General features: G+C 42.8%; 1 protein-coding gene across 1 annotated transcript in view; it reads right to left on the reverse strand.

The window, feature by feature from the left end:
- The window catches only part of RNF150 (ring finger protein 150), a 261,021-nt gene that overhangs the window by 24,250 nt on the left and 222,969 nt on the right, over window positions 1–13,802 (reverse strand). Inside the window, exons 5-6 of the mRNA XM_069743985.1 lie at window positions 9,596–9,692; window positions 4,734–4,941 (exon numbers count right to left, since the gene is read on the reverse strand). Of these exons, the coding sequence (XP_069600086.1) occupies window positions 4,734–4,941; window positions 9,596–9,692 (305 nt within the window). The remainder of the gene's footprint in view (window positions 1–4,733; window positions 4,942–9,595; window positions 9,693–13,802) is intronic.

The following is a 13,802-nucleotide window of genomic DNA, read 5'->3' on the forward strand; positions in this document are numbered from 1 at the left end:
CCCCACATATGGGGTATCGGCATGCTCAGGAGAAATTGCACAACAAACTGTATAGTCCATTTTCTCCTGTTACCCTTGCGAAAGTACAAAAAATTAGGTCTAAAGGAAATTTTTGTGAAAGACATGTAAATGTTTATTTTTCCCTCCCACATTCCAAAAATTCCCGTGAAGCACCTAAACTGTTAATAAACTTCTTGAATGTGTTCCTTGAGGGGTGCAGTTTCTAGAATGGTGTCATTTTTGGGTATTTTCTGTCATAAAGGCCCTTCAAAGTCACTTCAAATGTGAGATGGTCCCTAAAAAAATGGTTTTGCAAATTTTGTTGTAAAAACGAGAAATCACTGGTCAACTTTTAACCCTTATAACTTCCTAACAAAAAAAAATTGTTTCAAAAATTGTGCTAATGTAAAGTAGACATGTGGGAAATGTAATTTATTAAAGCGAACATGTCAGCAGTTTTGGCCAATATAAGATACGGCCACTGCCTTTCAGGGCTGATATACAGCATTCTATAATGCTGTAGATAAGCCCCCGATCCAACCGGAAAGATAAGAAAAGTAAGTTTTGTTACACTCACCCGGGGGGGCGGTCCTGTCTGATGGGTGTCGCAGGTCCGGGTCTGGCGGCTCCCATCTTCTTGCAATGCCGCCCTCCTGTTGCTTCATCGCTCCCCGGCGTCGCGCTCCTGCGCAGGTGTACTTATCTGACCTACTGAGGGCAGAGGAAAGTACTGCAGTGCGCAGGTGCTGGGCCTCTCTGATCTTTCTCAGTAAGGCCAGGTATCAGGGGACAGGACTCTGTCTGTATTACCCCAGGAAGCCCAAGTAAGGGTAACTAAAATGGGTCTTCTTAACCAGACACTCCATTAGGCATTTAGTAACTCTTGTTAAACAAAATACCCTTTTTGAATAGTATGTTTCTGTAACAGTGTGTGTATTGTGAGCTCAGTAATGAATTACATTTCTGTTGCGCAAAAAGTCAATATTGGAAGCTGAATTTTGACCAAAAGCATATTAGGAATTCTTGGCACAACATCTGCAGGATTATTCATGCATACCAGAAGAGCCTCTTCACCTTGAGTGTGGTGACCAAATTCTGCTACGTGGATGTTATGTTAAAATGCAGCTGAATTAAATTGAGTGATAGGTAACTATATACCGTATATACTTGAGTATAAGCCGAGATTTTCAGCCCACTTTTTTGGGCTGAAAGTCCCCCTCTCGGCTTATACTCGAGTCATATACCCGGGGGTCGGCAGGTGAGGGGGAGCGGGGGCTGTGTATTCATACTTACCTGCTGCGGCGTGGTCCCTGCAGTCCCTGGCTTCCCCGGTGCTGCAGATTCTCCCTGTACTGAGTGGTCACATGGCACCGCTCATTACAGAAATGAATAGGCGGCTCCACCTCCCATAGGGGAGGAGCCGCATATTCATTGCTGTAAATGATCGGTAACTGTGACCGCTCAATTACAGGAAGAAGCTGCAGCGTCGGGGAAGCAGGGACCTCAGGGACCGCGCCAGGAGCAGGTAAGGGGAGCGCAGCGCTGCGCGATATTTACATGCTCCTCGCTCCAGTGCGGCTCCGTCTGCAGCGTCCTCTAGCAGTGACGCTCAGGTTAGAGGGCGCGGTGACGTAGTCAGTACGCGCCCTCTGCTGAGCGTCAGCGCTGGAGATGGAGCCGCACGAGGAGCAGGTAATTATTGAAAGCGCCGGCGTCCTGAGCGAAGAGAGGTGAGTATGTGATTTTTTTTTTTATGGCAGCACCAGCAGCATTATATAAGGAGCATCTATGGGGCCATAAAGAACGGTGCAGAGCATTATATATGGCACAGCATTATATAAGGAGCATCTATGGGGCCAAAAAGTACGGTGCAGAGCATTATATATGGCACAGCTTTATATGGCACATCTATGGGGCCATAAAGAACGGTGCAGAGCATTATATATGGCACAGCATTATATAAGGAGCATCTATGGGGCCAAAAAGAACGGTGCAGAGCATTATATATGGCACAGCTTTATATGGCACATCTATGGGGCCATAAAGAACGGTGCAGAGCATTATATATGGCACAGCATTATATAAGGAGCATCTATGGGGCCAAAAAGAACGGTGCAGAGCATTATATATGGCACAGCTTTATATGGCACATCTATGGGGCCATAAAGAACGGTGCAGAGCATTATATATGGCACAGCTTTATAAGGAGCATCTATGGGGAAATAATGAACGGTGCAGAGCAATATACCGTATATGGGGCACAGCTTTATAAGGAGCATCTATGGGGCCATAATCAACGGTGCAGAGCATTATATGTGGCACAGCTTTATAAGGAGCATCTATGAGGCCATAATGAACGGTGCAGAACATTCTATATAGCACAGTTGTATATGGAGCATCTATGGGGCAATAATGAATGGTGCAGAGCATTCTATATAGCACAGTTGTATATGGAGCATCTATGGGGCAATAATGAACGGTATGGAGCATCTATTTTTATTTTTGAAATTTACGAGTAGCTACTGCATTTTCCACACTAGGCTTATACTCGAGTCAATAAGTTTTCCCAGTTTTTTGTGGCAAAATTAGGGTGGTCGGCTTATACTCGGGTCGGCTTATACTCGAGTATATACGGTATTTATTATAGTGATTTCACAAATCATCTGCACTCAGTACCTAATAAATCTACTTTGCAGTTTCTATTGCTACTTTCATTGAACTTCTAGTACTAAAACATTTAATGATTTCTTTATTGCAATTAAGAGATGTTTCATCGTGTGTAAAAATAATGATTACAGTATTTTTCGGACCATGAGACGCACCTTTTTTCCTCCAAATTTGTGAAGAAAGTGTGGGTGCGTCTTATGGTCAGAATGTAGCATGTGGGGAGGGGGCAGCGGCGGAGTGGGATCGCAGGAGGCAGGAAAATGTCCCCGCTGCAGGAATCCGATGCTGGGGAAACCACGTGGTCCCGATACTTAAAGTGAAGTGAATATTCAGCAGCAGCTTTCCCAACCACCTGTCAGCACCGAGCAGTGAACGGGGAGCAGCAAATGAATATTCCTTCACTTAAACAGCGGACACACGTGGTTTCCCCAGCGCTGGATTCCTGCAGCAGCTGTGGAGATCAGAGTTACACAGGAGCAGTGTTACATAGAAGGGAGGGATGCCGCATACCTGACAGCACTGATGCAGTGCTGAAGGCTCTGCAGGACCTGTGCTGAGGTCATGAAGAGGGCGGGCTGGAGCATCACAAGATTCCACAAAGCCCTGCCTTCATTATGTCATCACAGGTCCTGCAGACAGCTCTCTACAAACAGTGCAGCTTCGTCTTACATCAGGGGTGTCAAACTGCATTCCTCGAGGGCTGCAAACAGGTCATGTTTTCAGGATTTCCTTGTAAGGCACAGGTGATAATTTAATCACCAACTCATTATTTGTGTAGGTGATTAAATTATCACCTGTGCAGTACAAGGAAATCCTGAAAACATGACCTGTTTGCAGCCCTCGAGGAATGCAGTTTGACACCCCTGTCTTACATGATCTGTGGTGAGATCATAAGAGGGAGGGCACTGTGTGGTCAAGGCTGGCTGCAGGACCTGCACCGACCACAGCCTGTACAAGAAAGGATTTATTAAAAGGTTAGTAATTACAGCTCATAAAAAAGCACTCTGCCACTCCTGTGGTGAACTATAACTCCCAGCATGCCATAGGATCTGGAGGACATGCTGGGAGTTATAGTTCTCCCATGGGATCTTAAAGCAGAACTCCAGTGTTATTTTTCAGTTCTGAAGTGGTGCTTTAAATATAAGCCATGTGCCCCAATTCTTATCTTATTCTTAGCGTCTTCACATAGTACTTTACAGACACCATACTGGTCTCGCAGCACCATCTTCTACCCACAGCTTCCATCGTAATAACATACTATTATATATAATAACACCACATATAATAGTATGTTATTTATGTTATTAAATATTTTACCACATTTTTTGCTTCAAGTATATTTTTCCCTATTTTCCACCTCTAAAACTTGGGTGCGTCTTATAGTCCGAAAAATACGGCAATCCCAGCGCGCCTGTACCCGGACTAGTCCAGAATTGCCATCACTCATCTCTGCAGGGCGTTGGTAGCACGCCCACAGCATCATCATGGACAAACCAGCGCAAGCAGGAAGGAAGGAGAAGAGGAACGCCTCATCCTCCTCCCTCCTCATTTTTGGCTTTATCTGCACAACAGCGGTTTTCCACAATATTTTTTTAAATTCATTTTTTTATTTGAATAGTCTCTGTAGCCTGAACACTTTCTGATTCCTAAAAAAACCTGGTTGCTGAACTTCATATTATCTCCCAAGCTGAATAAAAGCAGGAAAACAAGCTACGGTACTACGGGACTGTACAAATCGCTCTTCTTTTGTACAATCCGCTCTTCTTTTGTACAATCCAGCTTAGCTCAGCTCACACTCATTCACAAAGTGTTAGAACAATAACTGATAATTGATAAATATGGAGAAAATCATAATCACCGTAGCTGGTCTCACTCAAGAAATTGCCCAACTTACTGTAGAAGCATCTGTCCCCCATCGGGACAGATGTGTTCAATAAGGTGTGGTTTCCAGTTGCTGGCGTAATAGAGCATTTACCATTCTACAAGTTCACATCTTAAAAACTTTCTTAGAAATTACTCCATGAGCTTAATGAATAAGTAATGTACTTTAAGAAAGGAGTACTCACTGCTTGCTGTATAGCTGAGCTCTCCGACCTGTGGAAGTACATCAGCATCTTGGATGATTTGTAAAACACCTACAGTACGGACAGCGGCATCCATTCCTACTGAACTCTCATTCACCGTGACGTCACTGGCTCCTGTTATTTGATTGGTTGGTGGTCCTACCGAACCATCAAAGTCTGAAGTGATGTCATCTAAGCAATCTGCATTTGGCTGTTAGGAAAAATATATAAGACGTTAGTTTCAAAATCTAATAGAGGCTATATTTCAAGGGTTACTCACAGCTTCATAAGTGGATATTGTAAGAAAGTGCTTAGTAAAGACAAGTTGTTATTTTAAAAAAAATATTTTTATAAGACAAATTATTTTGAAATTTACAGCTTATTAAAATTTTCAACCGTTTTTGAGATTTTAAAATGTTTATTTTGCTTACAGCTTGTTACCTTGGCGACAGACCACCAATGCTAAACAACAGAACATGTGCAGTACTTACATGCTGTTATAGTGAGCTTGTAAGCAATGTTTTAAAGATGACCAGGATCAAGGGAGTGACCCCACACTTTTTAATCCAAGCTAGAATCAGGGTAGTTCTTACAAGCTAGATTGCAAGGGTGGTCAGTCTCCTAGGCAACAAGCTATAAAGAAAAGAAAAGTGTTCACCCCTCAGTGACCGACCAATTTTGTACTTAATGACCAAGCCAATTTTTACAATTCAGACCACTGTCACTTTATGTGGAATCCTTCAACGGATGCCACTGATTCTGAGAATGTTTCTTCGTGACATATTGTACTTCATGTTAGTGGTAAAATTTCTTCGATATGACTTGCGTTTATTTATGGAAAAAACAGAAATTTGGCAAAAATTTTGTCAATTTTGCAATTTTAAAACTTTTAATTGTTGTGCCCTTAAATCAGAGAGTGGTGTTACACAAAATAGTTAACAAATAATATTTCCCACATGTCTACTTTACATCAGCACAATTTTGGAAACATTTTTTTGTTAGGACATTATAAGGGTTAAAAATTGGCCAGCAATTTCTCATTTTTCCAACAAAATTTACAAACCAATTTTTTTTTAGGAACCACCACACATTTTAAGTGACTTTGGGAGGTCAATATAACAGAAAATACCAAAAAGTGACACCATTCTGAAAACTGCACCCCTCAAGGTGCGCAAAACCACAGTCAAGAATTTATTAACCATTCAGGTGCATTAAGAGAACTAAAGCAATGTGGAAGGAAAAAAATTAACATTTTACTTTTTTCGCAAAAAATTTACTTTGGATATTTACTTTGGATCCAAACTTTTTTTATTTTCACAAAGGCATCAGGAGAAAATGGACCAAAAAATTTGTTGTGTAATTTCTCCTGAGTACGCGGATACCCCGTAAGTCAGGGAAAGCCACTGTTTGGGCGCATGGCAGGGCTCAGAAGGGATGGAGCACCGTTTGACATTTTGAACACAAAATTGGCTGGAAACAATGGCGGCACCATGATGCGTTTGGAGACCCCCTGATGTACCTAAACAGTGGAAACTCCCCCATTTTTTAATTCCAATCCTAACACAGCCCTAACCCTAACCCCAACAACACAAACCTATTCCCAATACAACCCTAACCTCAAAAAGCGGCACTGAAGAATAAGTACCCTTAACTGCCGCTGTTAAAAGGCGTATAGGTGGTCATTAAGGGGTTAATATCTCAAAAATGGATGCAAATTTTACTAAAGCAGTAAATTACAAAAGTGTTTATTTTTACAACTGACAATATTCATTTATGAAGATGGGAATAACATAATTGTATTCTAATATCAGTGATACTATGTCTTTCTGGTTCAAATTCATAAAACTAAATGGCATCCTGTAAGAATGTAGATGAAGTAGGGAACAAAACCTCAACCAAAAAATGATCAACAAGGAACACATATGTCTGTGCTAGGTAGGCACCAAATAGTATTTCATTAGGATGTTGTGTAGGGTGAAAGAGCAAATGTAAAACTGCAAAATCACAGCGTGTGCTTCATATAGGTGCTTCATATACACTCTCACAGAGACTACGATATGTCTGGAATTGGAAAGCGGCATCACAGAGAGATCACCTTGAAGAAGGGGAGAGGCACTTGGGTTTTTAATGTTCCTCTCACTGACATGAACAGGCAAAAATAAATCGCTCCTTAGGGAGATTCTTTGTGCAACTGGTCAACTCTCTTTACAGTGATAAATCTGTGCAAGATGATGTAAGCAAGAAATGTTGTCACTGTCATTGAAAGGTTTGTTATCAACCACGACCATAAAGAGCTATGTTATAGAAACAAAACTGTGACCTAGTCTCCCAATACTTACCGATCCTCACAAGATCTCCTTCTCTACTCCCCTCTTATCTCCTTTTCCCATAATCACACACAAGATTTCTCCTGTGCTTCCCCTTCTCTATTTAGTCAGCCACCAATTGTGCAAGTTCTCCCACTTGAAAAGATAAGAGAGGCCTGTAATTGACATCATAAGTAGACCACAACTATGAGAGTCAAAATGAGAAAACAAATCCGGAAAATCACCTTTGGTCGCTGACTAAATACTTTTTCCCCACTGTATCAGACTCTCGCCTACCACGGAAGCCTTCAAAAGGAACCTGAAGACCTACCTCTTCCGACAAGCCTACAACCTGCAGTGACCCTCGCTCCACGACCAGTTCTCCCTTCACCTAGTGTATCTTCACCCATCCCTTGTAGACTGTGAGCCCTCGCGGGCAGGGTCCTCTCTCCTCTTGTATCAGTCGGTGACTTGTATTGTTCATGATCATTGTCCTGTTTTTTATTATGTATACCCCTCCTCACATGTAAAGCGCCATGGAATAAATGGTGCAATAATAATAAATAATAATACTGATTGGCAATAACGCCTACATGATACACATTATTTCTATAGTGATACTATTTTAGGCCAACACATACTGACTTGGGACTATCACTGGTCTATGGTACGGAACTATAGAATAATATTTCTCTATGATTCTGTAGAGTCAGGGTCTCTTCTAGTCATTGGTAAGTGGGCTTGCACACTTTTGATCAATCATGTACACCGATTACTTCACATTTTTACGTTTGTATCTATAATTCATACAATCATTAATTGTAGAGCGATGTTATATAGTGTTTGTATATAGATTTCTCTCTAAATGTTAGTTATGAAACTATTACGTATTTATTCAGTGCCCGTCTGATCAACCACATGCTGAAGCCTTAGGGTAAAAGAATTGAGTTACACAATGGAGATGTCTTACACTGTTTCATTGTGCTACAAGGACTGCCCTGGTTTACAAACTGTAAAGATATGTCATGCCACCACTTATCTGACAGGTGGGATAGATTTAGCAGTTAAGACCCTTTACATGGTCTGATAATCGGCATGATCATTTGCCCATGTAAAAACGTCAGCAATCCGCTGATGAATGAGCAAAACACTCATCAGCCGGCTGAATGGATTGTTCAATACAGGACGGATAAAGAAAAAGGCAAAAAAAGGCTACACCAAGAACATACTTTCAATGTAGTTTTACCACAAAACACAGCATAGGTGATGAATGTCAGATAGCTGGGTTTCTCCAGGGGTGGGACCCCCAGCGATCAGACATTTACTACCTAGCATGTGTGTGTATAGGTGATGAATGTCAGGTAGCTGGGTTTCTCCAGGGGTGGGACCCCCAGCGATCAGACATTTACTACCTGGCATGTGTGTGTATAGGTGATGAATGTCAGGTAGCTGGGTTTCTCCAGGGGTGGGACCCCCAGCGATCAGACATTTACTACCTAGCATGTGTGTGTATAGGTGATGAATGTCAGGTAGCTGGGTTTCTCCAGGGGTGGGACCCCCAGCGATCAGACATTTACTACCTGGCATGTGTGTGTATAGGTGATGAATGTCAGGTAGCTGGGTTTCTCCAGGGGTGGGACCCCCAGCGATCAGACATTTACTACCTAGCATGTGTGTGTATAGGTGATGAATGTCAGGTAGCTGGGTTTCTCCAGGGGTGGGACCCCCAGCGATCAGACATTTACTACCTAGCATGTGTGTGTATAGGTGATGAATGTCAGATAGCTGGGTTTCTCCAGGGGTGGGACCCCCAGCGATCAGACATTTACTACCTAGCATGTGTGTGTATAGGTGATGAATGTCAGGTAGCTGGGTTTCTCCAGGGGTGGGACCCCCAGCGATCAGACATTTACTACCTAGCATGTGTGTGTATAGGTGATGAATGTCAGGTAGCTGGGTTTCTCCAGGGGTGGGACCCCCAGCGATCAGACATTTACTACCTAGCATGTGTGTGTATAGGTGATGAATGTCAGATAGCTGGGTTTCTCCAGGGGTGGGACCCCCAGCGATCAGACATTTACTACCTAGCATGTGTGTGTATAGGTGATGAATGTCAGGTAGCTGGGTTTCTCCAGGGGTGGGACCCCCAGCGATCAGACATTTACTACCTAGCATGTGTGTGTATAGGTGATGAATGTCAGGTAGCTGGGTTTCTCCAGGGGTGGGACCCCCAGCGATCAGACATTTACTACCTAGCATGTGTGTGTATAGGTGATGAATGTCAGATAGCTGGGTTTCTCCAGGGGTGGGACCCCCAGCGATCAGACATTTACTACCTAGCATGTGTGTGTATAGGTGATGAATGTCAGATAGCTGGGTTTCTCCAGGGGTGGGACCCCCAGCGATCAGACATTTACTACCTAGCATGTGTGTGTATAGGTGATAAATGACTTTTTTCATCACTCTATCTGTCAAGAAATGACTTATGATGGGAGATATATCACCAACAATATACAGCTATTGCAGCTACAATACATTCCCGCTGTCCTACAGTCTTACCGGTATACCCAGAGCTTTCAGAATGTTCATTTTACACATTGGACACGTGCGGTGATCTAATAACCAAGGGTCCACGCAGGATTTATGGAACAGATGTCTGCAAAAAATGAACAGATAGTAAAATATAAAACCACTACAGTATAAAGCGATGATATCATATAGATTGTCAGCACATGGATACTGTAAAACTGTAAGTGATTCCTCAGAATTAACTGTGACCATAATGTTAGGATACTTACAACTTGGCTGCATAGTACAAGAATGGGATGCCTGAGGCCTTGTAGCTAGGTCACTATTAGGCCGGGGTCATGTGTGAGAGTCGGGACCATTATGCTAATGTCACTCGGATCAAACTCTGTCAGAGTGTCACTACAGTGTGATCTGATTCTCTCGCATGATAGCATCGTATCACTGGTGCAGAAGAGACGGAGAACTTAATTACTCCATCTTCTCCATTCTCTATGTCTGCAGCAATTGGACTGCACTCGGATGACATCTGAGGGCAGTTCGATGATTCACACGCACCCATAGACTTGTATAGGTGCGCACGGTCCAATTATATCGGCTGCACCCGCAACATGCTGTGATTATTTTCTCAGGCCGAATCGGCATGAGAAAGAAATTGGTGATCTCTACTGCCCCATAGTATAACATTAGCCCGAGTGCTATCCGATAAAATACTGCATAGCACTTGGCCATGTTATAAGCTCGTGTGAGCGAGCCCTTATGGTGGCTATACACATTAGATAGAACTACATGTTAATATTGATGATTTTTCCCACTGAGCTACACATATTTTAGTCTATATTAGCCATCAGGGTCATTCAGGCTATACATGTTCAATGGCTCCAGGCAAAGAACAAACAATGCTGAAAATCTGAGACTGCAGTCAAAAAATGTATAACACTGCGACTTCTTACCATATAATGGTGGCTTGTCAGTGGTTGGCTATAATAAACATCCGTAGATAAATGATTGTTTCGGTTACAATTGCGCACTTTGGTCAGCTCATGTCACTGGAATGATTAGTTATCACCACATAGTCCGATCCTTTGTAAGTAGATTATTTGTTTTTCCCCATAGAAAAAAAACTACAAGAACATTAGGATAGCTCTGTGAGTATTCTTTAAACAAAAATTTATTTATTTTTCTCAAAAAGAGACATTTCTGCCATCACATCATGACCGTGATATGCAGCTTTGGGGCTGTTTGGCCCACATTCTCTACCTTTAACGTGGTATTCCCATTTCCAAGATCCTATCCCAATATGGAGTAGGTGTAACAATAATAATATTACCATATACCTTCAATTACAAATGTAGTATAGGTTTTCTGATTCGCTATGTATCTTTCCTCATGTGCAGGCATTGCAGGACCTTAGGTATCCATGGTTACGACCACTGATATCATGACGGTTAGTTAGCTAGTTGCTAGTGGTCGTAACCATGGATACCCAAGGTCCTGCAATGCCTGCACATGAGGAAAGAGATATAGCGATTCAGAAAAGCTATACATTTCTAATTGGAAGCATTTGGTAATACTATTATTGCACCTAATAGATATTGGGATAGGACCTTGGAGATGGGAATACCCCTTTAAGTAACACTTTTTTTAATGTCTCATAAAAATGTTATCATTGGTGATGAAACAGTGCTGGCAGACATCTGGTGGTCTCACAAATGAGTGCGCGATATCGATCATTGCTGCTCTTTAGAAGTACGGTATGTTTACAGCGGGATGTGGGAGGCAAACTGCATTATAGCAATCATGGCGTATGGTGCTGACAGTCTGACAGCTAAACATTCACTGAAGTTCTGCCACAAAAAGATGGTGTGACCCTTCAAAAAGACCACACGTCTCTTAACATGTTTCTTTAACCATATGTATTCCTTAGGAGAAGATGAAATCAATATATTAAGGATCGATCAGGTTTCCTACAAGGCATCTAAACCTGTGTTTATACATTCAGTAACGTTAAAGGAGTTTTCTCTTACTTTTCAACTTATTGTGTCCTGTCCGGATGGAATGTGAAGGCTGCAGTCCATCCCTGGCTGCTGATTGGCTGCAGAAATCACATGACATTTTTTATGCGAGGACACCGGCAGGGGACAATGAAATCCGTGTGGAGGACAGTAAAGGTTTATGTTTTTACTTTCCAACCCAAGGCCAATATACTATACAAAGGTTTCACATTAGGGGAAAATCCCTCTAAGATCCCGGTGATACTATTCTCTCCATCCAGAACCAGGACTTGTTACTCAGTAGTTCAGTGTTATTTCTCAGTGAGAAATAAAGTTACCACAGACGTTAGGTAGGGAGCAAAGGAGACGTAAACTCTCCCATTCTTTTCTCACATAAAAAAAACTGTTGGCAACAGAAATCTAACGATGATCTACAAAATGGGCAGCACAGGAGACGCAGCACATGTATCCCCTGCTGTAATCTTGGGCTGAGGCATAGAACTGATACTCTTGAAAGCCACAGGATTTGCAATGGCAATAAAAAATATCTTAATTTCACTCTTAAGTGGGGAGAAAGTAAGAAATAGAAATGAACTTAATTGACAGGTGTCTCTAGAAAAGCTTTGCATGGCCTATAAGTCTCCTTACCCTGGCATGTCAGGCTCCATAATGAGAACTGTTACCCCTTCAACCCCAGTCAGAGGCCTCTCATACAGCCAAATCAGATCTCATGCCTACGAGTGCAGCTTCTATGGGGCAGCTCATAGCATCCGTTGCTTTGTTGGCCGTATTATACGTGTGAGAGAAATCACAGCATGCTGCGATTTGCACCGTATTATGGTCGAAACTCGCCAATGAAAGTCTATCGGTGTGAGAAAAACTCGCACACCACACGGACCATCAGTGTGACTTGTGAAAAATATGCACTTGTGTCCTATAGAAAATATGTCAATTCAGTGCGGTGTACAGTAAAATCACACTGACCGGTTAAAAATAGTCATGAGCGAATATACTCGGTACTCGAGATTTCCCGAGCACGCTCGGGTGTCCTCCGAGTATTTTTTAGTGCTCGGAGTTTTAGTTTTTATATATATATATATATATATATATATATATATATATATATATATATATATATATATATATATACACACATATATATATATATTAAAAAAAAACTAAAACTGTCATTGACATATATATATATATATATATACTATATAATTGTCTAAGGGTCACTTCCGTATTTCTGTCTGTCCTTCTGTCTGTCACGGATATTCTTTGGTCGCGGCCTCTGTCTGTCATGGAAATCCAAGTCGCTGATTGGTCGTGGCATGCATTGCGGTCTCGCGAGATGATGATGTAGCGGTCGTGGGGACCACAGACCACATCTCAGTGCCAATGCTTTCTGGCTGATGTTTTGGTCACTTCTGAATGTTGGTTGTGCTTTCACACTCATGGTAGCATGAGACGGACCCTACAACCCACATAAATAGCTCAGGTAGTGCAGCTCATCCAGGATGGCACATCAATGCGAGCTGTGGTAATAAGGATTGCTGTGTCTGTCAGCGTGGTGTCCAGAGGCTGGAGGTGCTATCAGGAGACAAGCCAGTACACCAGGAGACGTGGAGGGAGCATAGGAGGGCCTCAACCCAGCAGCATGACTGCTTCCTCAGCCTTTATGCAAGGAGGAACAGGAGGAGCACTGCCAAAGCCCTGCAAAATGACCTCCAGCAGGCCACAAATGTGCATGTCTCTGCACAAACAGAAACCGACTCCATGAGGATGGTCTGAGTGCCTGACGTCCACAGATGGGGGTTGTGCTCACAGCCCAACACCGTGCAGGACGATTGGCATTTGCCACAGAACACCATGATTGGCAAATTCGCCACTGGCGCTCTGTGCTTTTCACAGATGAAAGCAGTTTCACACTGACCACATGTGACAGACGTGACACAGTCTGGAGACGCCATGAAGCGATCTGCTGTCCGCAACATCCATCAGCATGTCCAGTTTGGCAGTGGTTCAGTAATGGTGTGGGGTGGCATTTCTTTGGAGGGCTGCACAGCCCTCCATGTGCTCGCCAGAGGTAGCCTGACTGCCATTAGGTACCGAGATGAGATCCTCAGACCCATTGTGAGACCATATGCTGGTGCGGTTGGCCCTGGGTTCCTACTAATGCAGGACAATGCCAGACCTCATGTGGCTGGAGTGTGTCAGCAGTTCCTGCAAGATGAAGGCATTGA

This window comes from Ranitomeya imitator, chromosome 1 (assembly GCF_032444005.1).
Source record: "Ranitomeya imitator isolate aRanImi1 chromosome 1, aRanImi1.pri, whole genome shotgun sequence".
NCBI lineage: Eukaryota > Metazoa > Chordata > Amphibia > Anura > Dendrobatidae > Ranitomeya > Ranitomeya imitator.